At 43.6% G+C, this 20,104-nt stretch overlaps 1 protein-coding gene and 1 long non-coding RNA gene across 13 annotated transcripts in view; one reads left to right on the top strand and one right to left on the bottom strand.

Annotated features, from left to right (window-relative positions):
* LOC142765773 (uncharacterized) overlaps positions 1 to 20,104 on the top strand; it is a 133,216-nt gene that overhangs the window by 3,239 nt on the left and 109,873 nt on the right. The window lies entirely within an intron of this gene.
* Positions 1,358 to 20,104, bottom strand: part of LOC119168195 (uncharacterized) — a 114,184-nt gene continuing 95,437 nt past the window's right edge. For 11 of the 12 annotated variants that reach the window (XM_075867398.1, XM_075867397.1, XM_075867396.1 and 8 more), the window contains 12 exons: positions 20,024 to 20,077; positions 18,962 to 19,018; positions 14,661 to 14,774; positions 13,355 to 13,408; positions 12,035 to 12,103; positions 10,196 to 10,249; positions 9,689 to 9,742; positions 7,767 to 7,802; positions 7,136 to 7,201; positions 5,406 to 5,441; positions 3,281 to 3,334; positions 1,358 to 1,644 (listed from right to left, as the gene is read on the bottom strand). In XM_075867398.1, coding sequence (XP_075723513.1) covers positions 1,613 to 1,644; positions 3,281 to 3,334; positions 5,406 to 5,441; positions 7,136 to 7,201; positions 7,767 to 7,802; positions 9,689 to 9,742; positions 10,196 to 10,249; positions 12,035 to 12,103; positions 13,355 to 13,408; positions 14,661 to 14,774; positions 18,962 to 19,018; positions 20,024 to 20,077 — 680 coding nt within the window. In that variant the 3' untranslated portion in view covers positions 1,358 to 1,612. The remainder of the gene's footprint in view (positions 1,645 to 3,280; positions 3,335 to 5,405; positions 5,442 to 7,135; positions 7,202 to 7,766; positions 7,803 to 9,688; positions 9,743 to 10,195; positions 10,250 to 12,034; positions 12,104 to 13,354; positions 13,409 to 14,660; positions 14,775 to 18,961; positions 19,019 to 20,023; positions 20,078 to 20,104) is intronic. The other variant, XM_075867387.1, reaches the window with a different exon arrangement.

Genomic DNA, 20,104 nt, shown 5'->3' on the forward strand with positions numbered 1-20,104 from the left:
CTGGTATACTAAATGGTCATAGAGAGGAATGAACGTGGCCACCTGTTTCTTTTAACGCGATAGCGTTAGAGAGCTCGTGTCGCAGAAATTCCGCCATCGGCACCGTTCGTTGTGCGCGAAAGATGGTCCGTTAGCGAAAAATCGGGAAAGAAGCAACTAAAGTAAAGGATAAAATTTTTGATCTCATTGAGAGATCGAACCCGGGCCGTCCGCGCGGCGAGCAGGTGTCCTACCCAAGGAGGATTAAAAAAATTGCTGGAGTGGAAATGATTGCGTAGAAGTGAAGCCGTTCCCCTGGCAAGATGGCGGCTGTGGTGGCCATCTTACTAGGGCATGATAAATTATCATCGTTCAGCGATTAAAAACGAAGCGTTTCCCTCTCACGCACAACGCGTTTAATGTGGGAACTTTTTCGGGTCACATAGTGCTCCAAGTGCGTCTTACAGTTACTAGTTTTCTTTAGTTAGCCTTCAATTGGAGGCAAAGTGATTTGAATATTCAGTCATCCATACTCCTTTCTGTGTGTTATTTCGTCGGGAACAACTATCTTTTAATATAGAACTAACGTAGCATTTACATAACAAATGAAAGCCACTTGATCTTTAAGTGGGCACTATCAGAAAAGAGAATGTTTCCGCCATCTTGGCAGTGGCGAAAGGTGGCTTCACTTCTGCTGGCAAGGAATTGCGGGATCTTCCACTCCAGCAATTTTTCTTTAATCCTTCTTGGTCCTACCACAAAGCCACGATGTCACTAGCAGCTGCTTCGGGAAAAATCACTACATATAAGCTGCCATGTAGTGGAAGGAGTCTCAACGCATTTAGTTCAACAAGAGTCACGACGAAGACGAGGCCATTCGGCGATTCGTAGGCGCATTTTGGAGGCCACCAAACTACGTCGAAAAAGGCCGGGATAGTGCAGCCATCGCCACTAAAAACACGCGGGAACTTTCAGACAGCTCTAAAAACGGACAACTATGTTCGTCTAGCGGAGAACATACCAAGCCTTTCCAGAGGCGTAAATCAAGCGAACAGTGAACGCTAGAGATTGTGCTGCCATCTGTGAGGGATTGTGAGACTTTATGGTGAGCGCCCAATGTTTATCTTGGAGGCAATGTGACTCTTGCTTGAGATCGTGTGTGTGTGTGTGTGTGTGTGTGTGTGTGTGTGTGTGTGTGTGTGTGTGTGTGTGTGATAAACCATATGAATAAGTATTCACTTAGCGGTTGAAAGGTGCACTAGGAGCGGGATTTCGCTATCGCGTTCAACTCTTAGAGGCGAAGCTTAAGGGTCCCCCAATTTTTCAAAAAATTATGGTATGCTGCAAAGCAGTTATAAACTGAAACAGGTGCATGGAATTAGACACGTAATACTTTATTACAATGCAACGAGAGCAGACAGTCAATCTATAGCCAAACGTTTAAACCCACTAACTAATGCTGACACACTATCCAGCCCTATACTATCCAGCCATATAGGGCTGGATAGTAGTGTGTTCCTTAGCCCTATAGGGCTGAGTAACAATTTTACTTGAGTAAATATGGCAGGTTTAAACTGAAAACTAAAGCACAGTTTCGCTGGAACGGCTCCGGTCCATCGAAGTGAACGGGCGACTAGGACTGCCGGGCTGTTGCAGCACCTGCAGCTGTAGAGTAAAAACGGTCTTTACATTCTGTTCTATATAAAGTTCATGCTCAATCTTTTTGATGCGTTGTAATATCGTAATATTTATATCTATATTACATGACGAAAGGCCTTTACCGAACTTCAGCTGGGAACATTTGTTTATGCAGATGGAAAAGTATTTTAAATAAACCTGATTGACGCTTTATAACAGCATTATTTGACTTAAAAAAACACCGATTGTTCTATAAGTTGTATTCGGATAGCTCACTTGAAGCAACGAAGAGTTGCGAACTCTTACGTGAACACCATTACGGGAGCTTCAGTACTTTGCATGATTGATATCTGGGATGTCAGCGAAAGAAGTGTCATCGTCATGTTGAATGTGGTATAGGGATCATTATCAGACCATCACCATTCGAATCGCCAGCCCTATCGTCACGAAATTACCGTGACTGTCATAGTATACCACCACCGATACATGGCTGAATGCCTTAATTTAATCGGCACGTATGCTGTACGCCTTTGGCACGTAGTCTGATTGAACCAAAATGGAGAGTGATCGGTACATTTTAGCTCAGAATTCCTGTTCGAAGTAAATAATGAATACAGCGGTTTCTCCACGGGCTGAAGCACCATATCTGGTGAGAGCAGTGCCTCCCAGACATTTGATGTACGTGTTGCATCTAAAGCGTTGATAGGACAAAAATATTGCCTCTAACGGCAGGACGTATCCTTTGGCGTATTAAGCCACCAAATTACTTCAGTGCCAGCGTCACGTATCCCACTTCTGATCAGCCATACCTTTATTTTCACACTCGAAGCTGTTGGTTGAACGCGTACCTTTGTGAAGTGGACAGAAGTTAACATCATCTGTAGCCTAGGCGACAGTTGCGCCTTGTTGTTCCGCTGCGACGCAAAACCGAGAGAGCGGATTTGTATTTCAATTTAGCTGGGCATCTGCAGTAGCTCTGTGAAAACAGCCTTTCAGTCCTTTGCAATAGCTGGCTGCGTACGCAGAGGAATTGGGCTCGCGCAACTAAATCTGTCCACCGCATATATGTAAAGGAGAGCCAGAGGTTGATGTCCGTCAGATGGCCACCGGGTATAAAGATGCGGGGAGGGTAATTTTAATTGAGAAAGATAAGCAAGGCAAAGCAGGGATGTTAATTAGATGCATGTCCGGTTCGCTATGCATGCACGGTGGTAAGAGATAAAGGGACGAAGAGAAAGACATGTGAAAAGAAAGGAATGGACAGAATTACAAGCAATACTGAGGGCGCACACTCAGCCTACAATAGTCTTACAGATCCGATTACTTTAGCTGGGTCAGCAGCGTTTCGTTGCTTTCTGAACCCTCTACGCACGTTTCCATGGTCATAAAATCTTGCATCTGAAAAATGGTCTCGAGACCAGTAGGTTCAAAAGCATCCGGAGTGGGAATCACTATGTCATATAGCGAGCGCAGCTTCAGAGGACGTTTTCAATTGTCTCTCCGGTTCCACGGGAGTCGTATCGTACCTCTTATTAGCGGATATCGCTAATAGGAGGCAGAAGATCTGTCTCCAGTAGCCCTCCAAGCAGACTTTGATAGTTTTTGTGTTTGTATCTCAAGCAAGTTTGTATTGTTCATTGGAGCTTCTAAAAAGCGCTCTCACCAGAGCCAGCTCCAACGCTGATAGCTCCAGTTTCTTTGGACCCAATAGATGATCCTAAAAAGAAAGAAATGAAGCGTTTATGGTTGTTTAATCAATAACGAGTGATACAAGAATAATTAGGACAAGAAGGCATATAACTTTGGATAAGTGAAAAGAACTGGAACTCAAACACGACATGGACACTGCAACTTCATGCTACCTTTTTAACTACTTTTAATAACAGTTGCAGACATCCCCTAAAGTAATCATGACAGATAATGCCCATATTCGCGAGAAGACCCCGACGTTCACTATGAGCTTCATAACATGGAGAATAGTGGTGTACATTGTAAGGCGCTTAAAGGCAACATATTGTTCATGTACGCCGGCGGCGGAGTGTATTGAGATATTGCAGCTGATAAACTAGCAAATATAAGAGAATAGCTGTACACAAAGTTGCGGAAAAATCTTGCAAAGAATCGGAAGAAAAATTCAAGCGATATTTGAAGCAGCGATTGCCGTATATAAAGGCAAGCGAACATATGAGGAGGCATACTGCTTTCAACGAGCTTTGAACACAGTTAAGTATAACGTTACCTAAATTGACGACTGAACTTTATTTCCTTTTAAGAGAAAATGTGTTAACGAGGCTACCTGCGCGGTTCAGAAAGGTTGGGCTAATATATAATTAAACTGGCCCAAAAGATGTTTCGCAATAAAGTCTATCGCCCCACGAAGCATCATGTCACCATAATAATTCGTGGCACGTCGTGTATTGCCCAACATATCAGTGAACTTCAAACACTCGTGCTATAATACCAGAAAAATAGAACGTTCTTTACATCTCACTGCTTGGTGTCACAGAACGAGCGCTCAAAAAGGGCGCGCCGCCAAATTCTCGCGACGAGACGCCGGAATGACGCCGCGAGGTCAACCATAAAAAAAAAAGAAAACAAACATTCAGACTCCTCGGGCGTGCGACTCTCTCTCTCGGAAGCGTGGGTCCGCCGACGAACCTCCTCTCATCGGCGCCCGAGCAAGCACTGGAACTTTCTAGATGGAAAGGGGCGTGGTGATGCCGGGTTGAGTCATCCGTCGCGGACGGCCCTCGTAACGTCTCGACCTTTCCCCCAGCCTTCGCAACGCATCGCGCCGACGAAATGATGAGGACTTTCTGGAATCTCGCGCGGAAGGTATTTAATCGAGCAGCCGAGACGAGAGATCAGGAGAAGACGGAAGTTAGCGCCAGAGCGCGTAGGGATTCCGCCGTGTAGTCGGCGAAGGTTTTGTCCGTAGAGACAAAGCAGGAGAAGAGGATTTCCACCTGAGGGGTGAAGGCTCGAGCTACAGGCAAGAGCGTGTGTCTACCGCTATCCAGCGAAGACGCGTGGCAACAGCTGCGTGTGTGAAGCCGACGTGTTTCCGGCGAAGAAGTTTGAAGCTTGGAGAGTGGTCAATTAAAGACGCGAGGTTTCCTGGAAGAGAAACTTCGGCGAGGTTTCCTGGAAGAGAAACTTCGGGGGCAGCGGAATGACAACAACGCTGGACTTTGAGTGAGTGATTCTCGGAAGAGTATCATCCAGACTTTTGTTCCAAGAACTTTGGACTGGATAGGTTTTCTATCTCTTTAGTCTTTAAGTGTCTTGGTTGTTCAATGCATGCGACTGCATTGTAGTGCGTATCGTTGTCTGTGCCCGTTGTTTCGAGTGTGGCTGATTGTACTTTGTAGTACGTAGTTTGATTGGTGACATATTGTATTCAACTATTGTGGAGTGTGCACGCTTGTGTATTGTTTTTTTTTTGATCTGCCATTATTGAGAATATAATTTTGTTTTGTTTATCAACTCTCGGCTCTGACTTGTTCTTTGGGCCACAGCCGGCGTACGCTGGCGTGCAAAAAAGGACCACTTCTAAATTGTCCACGCTTTCGTGGCGCGGTTCGGGGGGCCGATACTTCGGCCCTTGGAATTAGCCCGGCGATCACCTCCCTAATTAACGGGACATGCGTGACACTTGGTAATTAGGTGCCACTTCATATTTTATCAGCAGTCCATCACATGAGTATGAGTTTGGCTTATTAATGACAATAACCACGGTAGTACTATAAGAACACAAGTTTTCTGGAGGAAGAGAAATGCGTACTGACCTCCTCCAATCGTTACTATTGGACCACCGGCATTTCCTAAAAAGAGGGTAAGGAGAAGGCGTTTGATATTTTCCCCCTAGGATTCTATATTGAAAAAGCACCGAAACATTGTGGAAGTAGAAGTGACACAATGCAAGCACAGGTATTCTGATACTGAAGTGAAACAATCGGGCTTGTAAGTGCTAAGCGTGCGCGCAGGAGACTCTTGTTAAGGCAATGACTGATCTCTTCCGAGTTGCGGCCATGATAACTACTAAAGTGGTAATGCCGAAGATATGCCAGATGTTTGAAGAAATGTGTTCAAAACTCTGAAAAATCAAGGACATGGGATATTTGTTCGATGTCACGACAATTACGCCTCCTTTAGCCGCACGTGTCAAAGTGGCCAGTAAACAACCACAAGGTCCAAAAGTTGTAATGAAGAGAAATACGTGCACTTTTGTTTTATGAACGTGCTGCCGCAAGAATTTTGCGATTACGCGCCATATTAAGAAAGTTACAGGGGTTACTTTCACGTGGCCTCAAACTTTCAAACTTTCACGTGGCCTTGCCGGCCTTCTCCTTCACAGGGAGGGGAAGGTGTGACCCGTCTTCGTGAGTGGTTTGGACCAATCGACGAGCTGCGTGCAACGTCCAGCCGCCGATGGGCGACTTTGCGTCTCTGCTCTTGAAAGGAGGATTGGTCTGGCGTAAGGAAGGAACGCGGAGGCTGTTTTTCGAGTTGAAGGCTCTTCGCAGACCACCACGCTATAGCATTCGTAAAACGTGATCGCCGTGGTCTACACTACGAATTGCCGAGCTTCTTTTTGGGGTGTAAAGAAATGTCGGAGCTTGCTGACTGGCCCTTCAAGGCGGCTAAAGACACCGTTCGGGACAGTAATTAAAAATTATGATAAATAACATTTATATTAGCTTTTTCTGATAATGTCAAACAGGAGAATTACAGTACTTCACGTAAAGAAACCTCTGCGGCTTTGAGACTTCGAACAAGCGGACTCTAGTAATAATTGCGAGGTAATGAAATTCACTCAGACCAATAGCGAAACCAAAACCAAAATGCAAAAAAGTGCAGCACCCATATTCTTCCAAGACTTCTAAAATGAATGATCGTAGTTATATCAACCATCAACCAACCTCGTTGTGAGGCTGTGTGGGCTGGTGTGGTAATTATAGCAAGCATGATACGCATACGTTAATGAATGCGCGAAAAAATCGGGTTTTTGAAATAGTTGCCTTCAACCGTGACGTCATTCTTGTCGTATGCTTGTTGCGCATATCGGTGCTTCAGTTTTGGTCCTGCCATTGAGTTTGGTCGAATTTCAGTGCACCATACCAGTTACTAGAGATCACTTCTTCTATATCCGAAAGCTGTGACGGTTCTTGACCAATAGTGATAGAGAAGCAGTGGTTACAAAGATGTCTGCGAAATTCTAAATATTGCTGACTTGATTACTTCATGTGCCATCTACTCTGTCACTCTCTAAAAGTTTTGCTGACTTACGCTGGTAATGTGGTTGCAACCCTATTTGCCTAGGTAGCCATTGTCGAGTGTAAAGTATGCGCAGCTTTTGAAAGGAAGAGTTGGAACATGAGACAGTTTATTATTACGAGCACTTGTTTAGCCCTATTTTTTTACGTGCTGCACACTTTCCCTGTAAGAGAAAACAAGCACCATAGCATTGCCTTCAAGAGATTTCGCTCTAATAAAAAATAATAAAAGCCCCGCTCACCTGATAGAGAACCTGAAATAAGGGTTATTCCGCTGGAGCTTGGGAGAAGTTTATAATTGGTGGTCCCTAAAAAAAATAAACCAATCAGGTCGTGAAGCCACATAGGTAAAATAGGGGCATTGAGCACGTGTTGAATCAACCTGTGTACCTGTGACAATGATAATATTTTTATCTGGGTCTCAAACTCACCTCAGTAATCGTGCCGCAGTAAGAAAAAAAGTTTGTTGAGTTTAACAAGGGCCACGACAGTAAAAAAATGTTGAATTGGGCAGTGGTGGAGATTGAGTCAAACTATTCTCTTAACACACATATATTGAGAAAATAGTTTGCTTTAGGTGTTGTTTGATTCAGCAAACTTATATTCTGAATGTGTACTACGTATTGTGAGGTATTTTTCTAAGCAACATGGACACAGGTCAATGAATATGGCGGATATCCGTAGCAAGACGTTACACAAGAGTATGTAGCAGCAACTGACTATACACTATAGTACTCGGAAGATGCACTGCAAGGAGTAACATATTCTGGCATCAGAAACGCTAAAACTAAAAGGACGATGACAGCACAACCTAAGTTTCTATATGTCCAATAGATGGTCGGTCGCACGATACACTCGAGCATCTTTGCATACCTGATAGTCCACTTGTAGTGATGAGTGTACCGGCTCCTGAATGAGAAAAAAGGTGTAATTACAAATTGAGTGAGAATTCCAGGCCGATTCTTGCCCGCAGGCCTGCGCTTTTGAGTAATGACCTAATAATAAACGTGCTTTGTTATATACAATGAAGCCCGACAGTTCGATGCTTTTAGTAATTTCTTCCTCACCACTTAGCAACGAATATATTATAAAACTATTGTACCACAACACACCACCTGTGTTTTTTTTTTGTCCATAAAATGACATATTGAAAAACCAATAGAATGACAATTTATTTGTTACACCTACTGGTACATCTGGTAAGTCATAAAAACTATTTCAAGAAAGCCACTCTTATAAAGTCGTAGCTGACCACGTAAAGTGGCCTTATGTCAGCAGTGGCCAACTGAGATTTGAATGCGCAAAAAAAGTGGTCCTCTTGTTCGGGTGGTGACCCCTGAATACATCCTGTGTGACTTTTTTGATGTGGTGCAGGCCGGAGAGACGATTGTGTTTAAGTGCACTAGCTCACACTCATTAAAAGCAAATTTAAAACGAAACTATGGTGGAGCATAGATTTCGTCCCTCATGGAAGTTGGCGACATTGTAAGAATAACAGGTGTCCATTATGACCAGCTATCGCTTAAATTGATATTTGTTGTTAAATAAAGTTATAATGGACAAGGAGAGTATAGTGCATGGTGTCTGACTATTATGACGTGCCTGTGCTTCCATCGTTTTTTTCTTGTTTAGAAAATTGTTTTTCAAGCTAATATCTTCAGCTATTGTTATTTTAGCATAGCATACCGTACGTTCTCTTCTTTTAGCCTCCTGAATTTCCTCACGTGTTCTCTACTTTTTCTTACGAAATTTCGTCAGCTGGAAAAACATTTCATGCCGGAGTACACATATGAATGACTTCCGTCATTTGCGTCCCGAAAGTATTCTCAGTAAATGAACGCGCACAGGTCACAACAACAACAAACAATGTCAGAAATCAGTTCTAGTAATGCGGCTGGCCAACCAGAACATAAAAATCGAGTGCTAATGCAGTAAGCCAGATGCGCAGACTACCATGCAATGAAGGCAGACATGTTTGCTGGCGCGACCACATTATGCAAACATGCCATCTTTTTTACCGATAGTGCCCCCCAAATTGGTCATGAACAATATTGGCAGTCTAGTAAAATAATCGTAAAAAATGCTTAACACTGGTGTCCCCCATATCTTTGATATACATAACGCTAAGAGTTCGAGAGTGACCAAAAGAAGCATACTGGCCATGAATACTTTTTTAGCGAATATGGTGCTTCAGAAGTTTTTCTAGCCGCACGAGGTTTCAGCTGGAACAATATGAATAAATACTTGAAAAAAAACGCCGACATGAGTGCTTTTTATTTTAATCGCTGAAAAAGCTTACAACTATAGAAGTAGTGCAATTTCACCAGTATAAAGAGAAAAAAAAAAGCTTGGTGCGTGAGCAATACCGCGAGAAGGTAGTAGCCCCCAAAGCCATAGTAAGAAAATTTCGGGAAGCTTCAACGTGGAAACATTGCTTTATTATATATGATGGTAAAATCGATGCATAATAAATGAATGCGCGCATTAGAAAAGGAACCACCAAATTTATCTTACTGTCGGAGAAAAGATCTTCGACGGACCCGACCAAACAACATTACGAATAGATGGATAGGGCCTGAACTCCGGCTAGGCTTCAGCCAAGGGTTGTATGAAAAATAAATGTGCTCGAGTCGTACTTCAACTTTATGGTGTAATTCCAGCCGATCCAGCATCCGGTCATATTATAACAGCTATGTCCATGAAAATCACCGGACAAATCGGGAAAAAAATCATCCATGTAACTTTCCATTATACCTGTGTTGTCTCACTACATAAGAAGATAAATTAGCACTCACCTGTGCCGCCGACAATCGATTCGCTACCAGCGACGGTGCGATGTCCACCAGGTACTGAAAGAAAGGGAATGTTCAGCAATCACAGTAAACATCCTCTGAAGAAATATGTGTACGTTAGCTAATGGACAAGACGGAATAGAAGTTCTCTTGCTTAAATCGTAAGGTAGAGCAAGATAAGAAAGACTTTCGTTTAAGCTGCAGTAAACGTTTGATCAGTTAACTATATTAGCATGTGAGAAGCTTTCGTGTCCGTGCTGACATGCTCCTGGACGTGGTCGGGCCGAATAACGTTCTGGTGTCGGAATAGGTTGTGACATTCCTACTGTGACGTGGGCCAAATTTTATAATGATTTGTTTTAAGTACTACAAGTATTTGTAAGAAGTGTTCCTCAAAATGATGAAGTTATTAGTCAATCTTTATATTTTCAAACAATTTCTGGCAACTAAATTCATGCCATGACCTACTCATACCATTTGCCTTTTTAAGAACAAGAAATCAGTACTTACGTAATAAAACAACTCCTGGTGACCCTGCTGCCGTAGAAACAGCACCGCCGGAAGCTACGTAAAAATAGTGATAAGTGCAAGACATCAGTGCATGAAAGTCACCAAAATCAGCCCAGGCACATAGAAATAGTTCATAGACCTTGTACTGCGGACACTAAAACAGCTATAGAAAAAAATAAAACGCCCTAGTTTTAGTAAAGCTTGAGCAGGATTTCGGAGCATTTGCACGTTGGGTCCTTCCTCATTGGCAACGTAGGTGGCCTAGCGTAACTGAATGGAAAATATGCTGAAGAAATCAAATCTGACGAAAAAAGCTAGTTATCAAAACGACTCCCAGTTCTATAAACTGAGACCTACATTGGGTTAAAACTAGCGCCACCCTACAAACCGCGTAGCTTTCCAGTATTTATATTTTACAATGGGGCCCATGCGTTTACATTGGGTGGGGTTCAATTGTCCTGAGAAGCCACATGTTTTGCAGTGCGACGGTCAAATTTTAACAGTATGTTCCAAGACATCTAACCTGTATAGATCCCGTAGTCGTTTTTGATAACAAGCTCATTTCGAAATATGGATGTTCTTTTGCGCGGAAGCCTTCCTCGTCCCACTGGTCCGATATTACCTCAACAAGGCATGGCATTCGTCCGTCGACACTGATTCTTTACTGCGGTGCTTATCGCAACAGTTTTATAAGCCGGTGCTATTGTGCAGAAAGAAGTAGGATACGGAGAAACACCAATGGTGCACTACACCGAGAATGAGCCGTCTCTCAATAACAAGAAGTAAAAGGCAGTGAACGTTATGGCGTAGGAGGACTCCACGATGCCAGTGCGGCCAGCGTTGCTGGTCATGGCATGGAGAATCCACAAATCACTTTCCATCGGCGCTCGTGTGTGTAAAGACGCAGTACTTCACCTTCACTGACTGCGACACCATGGCACTTCACAAGCTAAAAGCACCATGTCAGGTAACTGTGTGAGATATATTAAATGGAATTGTAAACTCTCATGCATGTGCATGGTGGCACATTGGGTGAAAGCCTATAGCATCTTTTGTCTGAGACCGAGAGGTCCTGCTTTCTATTTTCAATCACAGAACGATTTGTTTCAGTTTTTCATTTGTCATTAGTTAGTGTTAATTTGATTAACCTAATAACTGTGGGGAGAGTACGTCAGTGAAGTCCTGGTGCTCTCCGGCATAAATTGTTGTCGTGGGAAAGAAACTTTCCCTAGTTACACTCAGTGGGAAATTGCCAAAACAGCCATGCTGTGACGCTTTTTTTTGGGGGGGGCCTAGTTGCTTCATAATCAGAGATACTTTTGCAGCGCAAACACAAAGACGTACCAAAAAGAAAGAGACGACACAGACAGCGCTTGTGTGTGTCGCCTCTTTCCTTGTGGGGTGTCTGTGTTAAGCGCTGTAAAAGTGCCAGCCATGCTGTGGTTTATTCTTGTTTTCCTTGTGATTTTTTTGTAGGTTCGTGTGATTACTTCTTAGTATAGAGCAGAGATGCACGGGAGCGTTTGGAAGCTCCTGGCGAACTGTCCCCCGCTACAGTGCGGTCCTATTCACGCTCGAACCGTGCTCGCCCGTTTGAATGTGCGGCTACCACTCCGCCTGTGACCGAGGCAGTTATGCCATCTATGGGTGTATCTGGGAACCACTGCATGAGTACCTTGGACAGCCATGTATGATCCAGCTCTGCCGTAGAACAGCACCGCTTTTAAATGTCATTGTGGCATAAAACACGGCTTTCATCGGTGACAAAACTTGAAAGTGGTGGCACTTTGCTTTTGTGAGTATCGTTGGTGCTTGTAGAAGTTTAATATGAGTATTTACCTGTACCGCTGGACACACCGCTTAATCCAACGCCTCCAGCCATGCTGCTGCCACTACCTGCTGCACCACCTACACCAAATGAAGGAAGAAGCGGAGACCATACCAGCAACAGTCACAGTAAACTGATTAAAATATCACAAGCCTTCTCATGCTGCGATCGAAAAAGCCTCTCACTGCAAAATAGCTTCAAGACTTAACAGCCCTTGTTGCCTCCTGCTCTTCGCTCGTCAAATACGCGATCTGAGCAGAATCAAATGCAAAGGCTTATAGGTTATGTAACTTGCACATTAGAGCCTTTTTATTTGCATTTTTGCTAATAATATTCATGCGTAATGAAAACTTCGGAAATCAAAGCAAATTACTGAATTCATGTTTTTCGCGTCAAATCATGCAGGGCTACATTTGCTTTTTTGGGGTGGATATGTTACCCGTGTCCACTCTGTCTACAGTTTATTTACGTGAAGTTACTCTAAAACGACTAATAACTCGATTCGAAATATATTCACGTTCTATCAGATACTCGTTTTTCATCTTTCACATTGACAGAACTAAACGTTACAGCAAGCTTTAGTAGGACTGGCTACTAGAATGCTATGCTAGAATTTGGAAAAGGAAATCATCATCTTTCTTTGTTCAATTGCTACTTTAATGATGTTTTAATCTTCCACGAAAAGTACTCTCTACATTTCCGGTACCATCACATTCTGAAAAAAGATGCCTTTCGCATATAGGCGTGTCATATTAATGATGCTATATGATTACACATTAAATTATAATGATCTTTTAATATCTAGTGTTCGAACTCCCAAAAGCAGGGTATGATTACAAGGGAGGGTGTAGTGGAGAGCTCCGGAAATTTCGGCAATCTGGTGTTAGCGGTCACACTGGACTATTTATGCGCCTCCAGTATTACACCTCCATCAAAATGCGACCAGAGAGCCGGGATCACCCCCCCCCCCCTACCTTCGGCTGAACAGCCGAGCACCATAATTACTGTTCCACCGAGACGGGCAGTGATGATCTATGTGCAGTTCAGCTGTCGCTATGGGCCGTTCCACGCGCTTCCCGCACAGCCGCAACGCACGTGCCGGGACCCCTGCCGCACACAAGCGGGGGACAAAATAGCTGATTATCGATGCTGTTTCATCCTCCACAGCGTTGCCAATTGGCTTATTTGTCCCCTGCTTGCGTGCGGTAGGGGTCCCTGCACGTGCGTTGCGGCTGTGCGGGAAGCGCGTGGAACGGCCTTAAGACATGCCAGCTTTTGACAAGCACAAAAAAGGAGGAAGAACAACAAAAGGTAGTCGGACAGGTACTTACCTGAGCTACCCACTACAACGCTCCCTGATGGGCCCACGTGGACTACAGTTCCACCTGAAACAAAGAAAAAAAATGACAAGTTTTTTGAAAAAAAAAAACAAAAACGAAAAGCATACTTGCTGAGAAACTCTCGCTGAGAAATAGCTTCGAAACTTCTTTTGACTTAAAGTGTCCTGCTTTTCAAAGTTGAAAGCGTATCAAATATTTTTGAGAAAGTTCATAGAACATTGCAAATATGAGAAATTCATAGACTGGCCCCATTCTTTTAGAAAAAAAGTTCCTTATACTTTCTGTCAATAAAAAATAACGAAACAATTAAGAACACCGAAAATCACTGAAGATAACTATTCTCAAAGCTTTAATCTACTGTGTTATACACGATTCCAGTGGTAGATGTATTCAATAATTTCTTGAGCATACAGTGTGTTTCCTTTAACTTAAACAGTAAAGAGTATATGAAGTCTTTTTTATTTATCGAGTTTTATTTAGTATAATTTGTGTGCTTGTTCAAGCTAGTTAAAGAGTAATACAAATGACATCATAAAGGTAAAAGTATCAGCTAACATTAAGCCCGAGGCCCTTTTGCTCACTAATGTGCATTTACAAAAAGAAGAAAGATAAAAAGAGTATGTTCGCAAATGCTAAGGACGGTGGTGTTTTAGTGATGCCAAAGTGGCATATGAACCATAATGAATTTCTGAAGATTTCATATACAGCTGATCTTTCCCCGAAATAGGAATTCTTCTGCGTTTTCATGCAGCCTGAACAACAATGAGAAAAATGATAGAATAAGGAAGGTATCTGACAGTATATAGGTACAGATTCCCGCAATTTTTGATGCATTGCGTCGTTTTAAGTGCTTCAGAAGCATGTTAATACTTCAGCCTGTGCGCAGAAATCTACAGAATTTCAGTAGGATAGAATGTTGAAAGTCGTTCTAGAGTTTACCTGTTTCTTTTCATGAGAAGCAGTGCAACTCTGACCTAGAAATGATTAGGTCAAGCAGATCCAATTTCACTGATTGCACACTGAAAAGTACTAAACAATTTGAGAATAACGTAGCCAGAGTTTTCTCATAGAGCAACGACTAGCACGGCATCTAAATGGTATGTGTTCGACAACGACCACATATACCCAAGTGTAAATATGTACTGAACGATTCCAGACTTTTAAAACATGACCTACGTTTAGTGTCCAAAAACAGATTGACCTCTCCAAAATAAACTCAGATTTCATACGCGTCAGCAACTTTTTATCTTTGCGAATAGCACTGACTTTTGTAGAAACTGGGTGAGGAAAAGCTTACCTAAACCCGAGTGCGCATGGCTTGATGCTCCACTTATTACAGTACTGCCACTGGTGACACCAATCGTACCACTGCTTGCACCACCCGCAACTGCACCCCCAGCTCCTCCACCATCTAAAAGAAGAAGCGAGAAATGAACAAGGTGTAGCTCGCTATAGCTGTAATAAAATTTTAAGTTGAGCACTTCGACATTTAGAGCTGGTAGAAGGAGGTGCAAGGGGCGTCTCACAGAAGAATTTCGATTTCAAAGGCAAATGTACTGTTGCGCAAAGGACTCTCGTGAGGAAGGTAATTTTACTGACAAAACCACCTAAAATGTTGAAAATCATTGCACTATTTATGCTAGTACAGTAGAGCCCGAATATATTAAACAGAGTGAAACCAAATCATCTTTTATATGAAAAAAATCAGTAAATCCTACGTACCATGGCAATCGATGTCATGCTATGAAATTGGGAGGAACGTGGCTGGAGCAATCTTTTTGTACATCAAAACGTTGCAAAATGACGCCAAAGATACGTATATAAATGCTATACGCACTGACTTTCATGCTTTCTATACCCAGTTTTAAAGAGTTTGCTCGCCAAGCTTCTTTTGTTTGGGGCATGTCCCTTGGCTTGTACGCTAGAGGCACAGCAGTGCAATGCACGCCCACCGTAAATTTCATAAAGTATAGAAAGCACCCACTAGGTCACTATACTATTCGTCATTCTGTTGATAATCGAGGTACCAAATGCACTTCTGTAAGACATTATGTGCACTTAGTGCTGCGAACGAGGTTCGTCGACAGGGGGATCCCGAAGTGAGAGCCCGCGAGGCAGAGGCGGCACGCAATCGGTCCCAGGAACCTTGAAATAGACCTGTGAAATAACCCTGAAAGAGATATTGCCTTCTCCAACTTTCAATAGTAACATCGAATTGAAGATCTCCTCCCCACACATCTCTGACCCCAAAATTGGAATATTCAAAGGCAGATGCATTCCGCGGCTTTGTATTCAGTAATGTATATCCCGGCTGCAGCGGCTGCATTTCCCATGGAGGCGGAAATGTTGTAGGTCCACGTGCTCAGATTTGGGTGCACGTTAAAGAACCCCAGGTAGTCGAAATTTCCGGATCCCTCCCCTACGGCATCTCTCATAATCATATGGTGGTTTTGGTACGTTAAACCACACATATAAATAAATAAATGAATGAATAAATGAATAAATAAATAAATAAATAAATCAATAAGTAATGTATTATTTTTATAAGATACGATCGATATATAAATGAATTATCTTTTTCTATATATAAGTGTATACACAACCGCCCCTATAACAACGTGCAACGTCTTTATATGATGGTAGAGGACATGTACATAGGATTCATTGGTTCTCCTAATTAGTTCCAACAAGCTCCTTTATCGTCATTCACTTCATTCAGATGACAGTTTTTTTCTCGTTTTACAGTTGCCTAACAATGTCAAGAGCAACATTGGTATTATTGACGCCAGAAGCGGTAAGCTAAAAGTAGCGCTTGTGAGAATGATATATAGCCTCGTAAATTGCTGCGTAGGTTAGCTTCATTGCATGGCGTTCAACTACGATTGACACTTAACTAGACGTCACGCCTGTATTATTGGAGTTCAAAAGTAATATTTAGAAAATAAATGGGCAGCATTGCAACCACAATCGACTTTTCAGCGAAACTCCTTCCGCATAGGGTCTTTTTACAAATGAATTCCGAGACCTGTAGTGGCTTTGTGGTAGAATACTTGACTGTCACGCATAATATTGGAGTTCGATTCCTTTCCTGCCTGGACCACAACTTATGTCTTTTGCATTCGTCAGGCCCCGCCGCGGTGGTCTAGTGGCTAAGGTACTCGGCTGCTGACCCGCACGTCGCGGGTTCGAATCCCGGCTGCGGCGGCTGCATTTCCGATGGAGGGGGAAATGTTGTAGGCCCGTGTACTCAGATTTGGGTGCACGTTAAAGAACCCCAGGTGGTCGAAATTTCCGGAGCCGTCCACTACGGCGTCTCTCATAATCATATGGTGGTTTTGGGACGTTAAACCCCACATATAATAATAATAATCATCATCACCATCATCATCATCATCATTGCACTCGTCGGGTCAACGCAGCTGGTGTCACTTTGTCTTGACGTTGTCACATTTAACTAGGTATGTCTGCTTCGCGGTTCCTTGAAAAATATAAACTGTGAAACACCTGTGAAACAACTGTGAAACACAGGCCTTGATATGCGGGTATGCGCCACACGCATCTAGAAGAAAGTGTTTGACGTCATACGCAACGGGATTCTCAAATTACTCGTTACGACTAGACAGTCATAATCGTGAAGCCCTCTTACCCCCGATACTGATTTCGTTCTACCCCAAGTTAAGGAGGTGACAATGACAGCACCAACACGTAGGCGGCTTGGCGGCTGGGCGGATGGACGGATGGACGGACGGATGGACGGACGGATGGACGGACGGACGGACGGACGGACCGACCGACCGACCGACCGACCGACCGACTGACCGACCGACCAACCGAAAGCAAAGAAGAATAAATATAGCCGGAACACTTCACATATCGAATGTCAGGAAGTAGAATTCTTCCAAAGAAGTTGGTTTCTCCTCAAAAAGATTTGGCTTTTCTACCCCAAAAAAGGACTTTCGTGCACCCACTTAGGAGAGTGAGCAATACGCTAATGCGGGCGCTACGCGGAGAGAGTAGAAACCACCGCTTGCCGCCTTTTCCCAAGATTCTTCGTCGTATACCACCAGTCAACCCACCATGCCATCACGTTTGTTTCTTCGTGATTCTCGGTTTCTTCTAATAACACGATGGCTGCGTGCAATGGTACAATATTCTGCACTCCACAAAGCTAGTGATCTTAAATTAATTAGAACACGGAGAAAGTTTTAATGGGGACAGCTGGGCGAGTTGGTGCACCTTTATATTTAGAGAAGGCGCGAAAAAAGAACACAGAAACGAATGGGGCATGACGACGCGCTCACCCTGTTCCCATCGTTGCCGTTTTTAGGAGCGAAGCTCCTTAAGGCGTGGGCTGTGCGTCCCCTGTATGTAGCCACCTCTCGTTCAGTTCTAAGTATTACGCTAGCCACCGCCTGATCTAAAGGGTACAGCCATATCCATCCGTCCATCCATCCGTCCATCCGTCCGTCCATCCGTCCGTCCGTCCGTCCGTCCGTCCAAAAGATGCAAGATGTTATAAACTAGACGGCGGTACGTGTAGTTGATTATGAAAGATGCGAGGTGTTATAAAATAGGAATGATGCCACATATGGCGCGTGTCATCGTTCGATATAGTGCGGCGACGTACGCTAGGGGGAGCGTTGCAATAAAATCGAGTGGGCAAAATGTACGGAGGACTCATGGTTTACCAGGTTTACCTCCGGAGCTTCGCCCACTCATCATCATTCACTTCGTGGATATGGCGGCATTTTTTTTCATGCTTTCTTTAAGAATTCTCTCGTCACCGCTGCCTACATCTTGTGCCAGAAAGTAGGGTGAGTACGATATTGCAGAGCAAGGTCCGCATCGGAGTCGAGGTGGATTAGGTGCTTCAGGCATCCACCCAGTAAGGACTTTTGCCAGAAAAGATTTTGAGCTGATGTTTGTCAGGTTACCGTACGTTCCATTGTATCATCTGTCCTTACGTGTAGCCCACACACCTTTACTCCCCCTCTTCTCTACAACCGGCAAAATTACGAAAATATAAAGGGCCCCTAAATATCTTTGATAACGTTTAACATTTCTAGCAACACTGCATCTAGTTCATAGCTGTCGGGATGAACGAAGTGAAATGCGGCCGCGCTATGAGGCGTGGGCATAGCACAAAATCGAAGCAACAATTCTACGTCCTCTGCAGGCCTTTACGTACTTCCACGCGTTGGCGTGATGTCACCATTTTCGTGTGGCCACGTCATCCACAAAAATAAGCGCTTTGTCGGCTTGCAGGTATGGGTGCTCACCGCTATTTATTCTCGCACGGTAAAGGGGTGCTCTCTGCCAGGAAGATGCCAGGTCGATGTACAGATCTTAGTAAAGGAATGCGCGAAGCCAACCGAGGCAGCTTTTGGGTTATGACCCTCGTGCGGTTACGTTTTTATGGCAACGTTTCAGAAAATTCTCATGGCGGTGTGTTTCATTTTTACTTGAGAATGACTGATGGTTTTTCACGGCTTATACTCTAAGCAGCAATTCCAGTAGCCCCCCCCCCCCCCCCACCTCGTTCCCGGCGCAGCAGCACCATGAAAAAGTTCTGTATTCGCACCTAGGAGTGTCACTTACGTGAGGGACTGATCGTGATTATCGTACTTGATCCAGGCAATCCACCACCAGCGCCACCTGAAAAAATAATGACGCAGAAACTAAATCAAAATCAATGACTTGTTCCCGTGATGTTGCAACTAAAATTTGTTCAACAAGGGTCTTGCAACTTTGCATGGTGTATTGTGTGTGGCTTTTTCATGATGATAAATGGAATACATCTGAACCAGGGCTCACCAGTGGAGCCAAAGTTTCGACATAAGGTCTTGTCATGGCAGCAAATGTCTACCTTAGGGCGTGCATGTGTGTCATACGTGCACTCCCTCTCAGTCAGCAAACGAGAAAGAAAGAGGGCAATATGGAAAAGGAAAGGACAAGCAAAGACGAACACATTATATTCAATCCTTAGTAATAGGCAAAGGCGGACTAGTTGGTTTTGCTGCTTACTGAATCTTTAGAGCACACACACGACGACACAGATGAAACGTTCAAAATGACCAGAGCAGTCCCTTCTGGTCCTTGTGAACCTTTAGTTTGTGTCCTCGTGTGTGCACTCAAGTTTCAGCATGATACAATATTTAGTGAAATACTTAAATCACAAGTATAAAGTTTACTTCAGCGATAAATTATAGGCTTTTGGTGCACGTGATGGCTCACATTTCGGCATGTGACGACCGCTTTGTTTTGTTAACGTCTGTCTGTCTGCCTTCATGCTTGTGATTCTTTAAATAATTGCTTAATCAAAACGTTGCTATGAAACAACTAGCCCTATCAATTGGCTTTCTGAAACTTCAGCTCCATTAGCACACCGATTCTTCTGTACACATCTGTATTGTGGTACTTCATGCCTTTCTAACGCTGTGTGTGATACTCACGAAGACCTTTTAGGGTAAATAAATGTGGTGCAGTGACACCCTCTGCGCACTAAGTGCATGAATTTGCTTCATGGTCGCAACTTTTGGTTGGACGCAGCGCCTGTATTTACGATCGATAAATGGGTGGTGACTGAAATGCCTGAACATAAAATTTATTCCAGAAGCTCATTTTGCCACAATTGACCAATGATATAAAATTATCACTCACCTGTGAAAGCTGAATGTGGGCCGCTGCCAGCTCCAGAAAGACCACCGAATGAAACTAAAACAGATCAAGACATAAGGCAGC

This window comes from Rhipicephalus microplus, chromosome 6 (genome assembly GCF_043290135.1).
Source record: "Rhipicephalus microplus isolate Deutch F79 chromosome 6, USDA_Rmic, whole genome shotgun sequence".
In the NCBI taxonomy this organism is placed as follows: Eukaryota; Metazoa; Arthropoda; class Arachnida; order Ixodida; family Ixodidae; genus Rhipicephalus; species Rhipicephalus microplus.